The sequence below is a fragment of the Apaloderma vittatum genome, unplaced genomic scaffold (genome assembly GCF_000703405.1).
Source record: "Apaloderma vittatum isolate BGI_N311 unplaced genomic scaffold, ASM70340v1 scaffold31202, whole genome shotgun sequence".
Classification (NCBI taxonomy): Eukaryota; Metazoa; Chordata; class Aves; order Trogoniformes; family Trogonidae; genus Apaloderma; species Apaloderma vittatum.
In genome coordinates, this window is record NW_009703595.1 from 7389 (window position 1) to 7643 (window position 255).

Genomic DNA, 255 nt, shown 5'->3' on the forward strand with positions numbered 1-255 from the left:
AGGGTGGGGGGTGTCTCCTGTTGCCACAAACCACCGAGGAGCCAGGGGGGGTCAAGATGAGCCCGACAGAGTCTCTCCTTCCTGTTAGAAATCCTGAAATTGCTCTGGCTGTCCCCAGCGCCCGATCCTCACCTCCAAGGCCAGAGCGATGGTTTTTTCCGAGGGAGTTACCGGGGTGCTGGGAAGGAGGGAGGGAGGGTGCTGCCCCCTCCGAGCTAAACCTCGTCTGCTCTCAGGGAACCTGAAGCGGCACCT

General features: G+C 61.2%; 1 protein-coding gene across 1 annotated transcript in view; it reads left to right on the forward strand.

Moving 5' to 3' along the window:
- The window catches only part of LOC104270358 (zinc finger and BTB domain-containing protein 17-like), a gene marked incomplete at its 3' end in the record, with an annotated part of 3744 nt that overhangs the window by 3204 nt on the left and 285 nt on the right, over nt 1–255 (forward strand). The window contains exon 7 of the mRNA XM_009864690.1: nt 237–254. Within this exon, the coding sequence (XP_009862992.1) occupies nt 237–254 (18 nt within the window). The remainder of the gene's footprint in view (nt 1–236; nt 255) is intronic.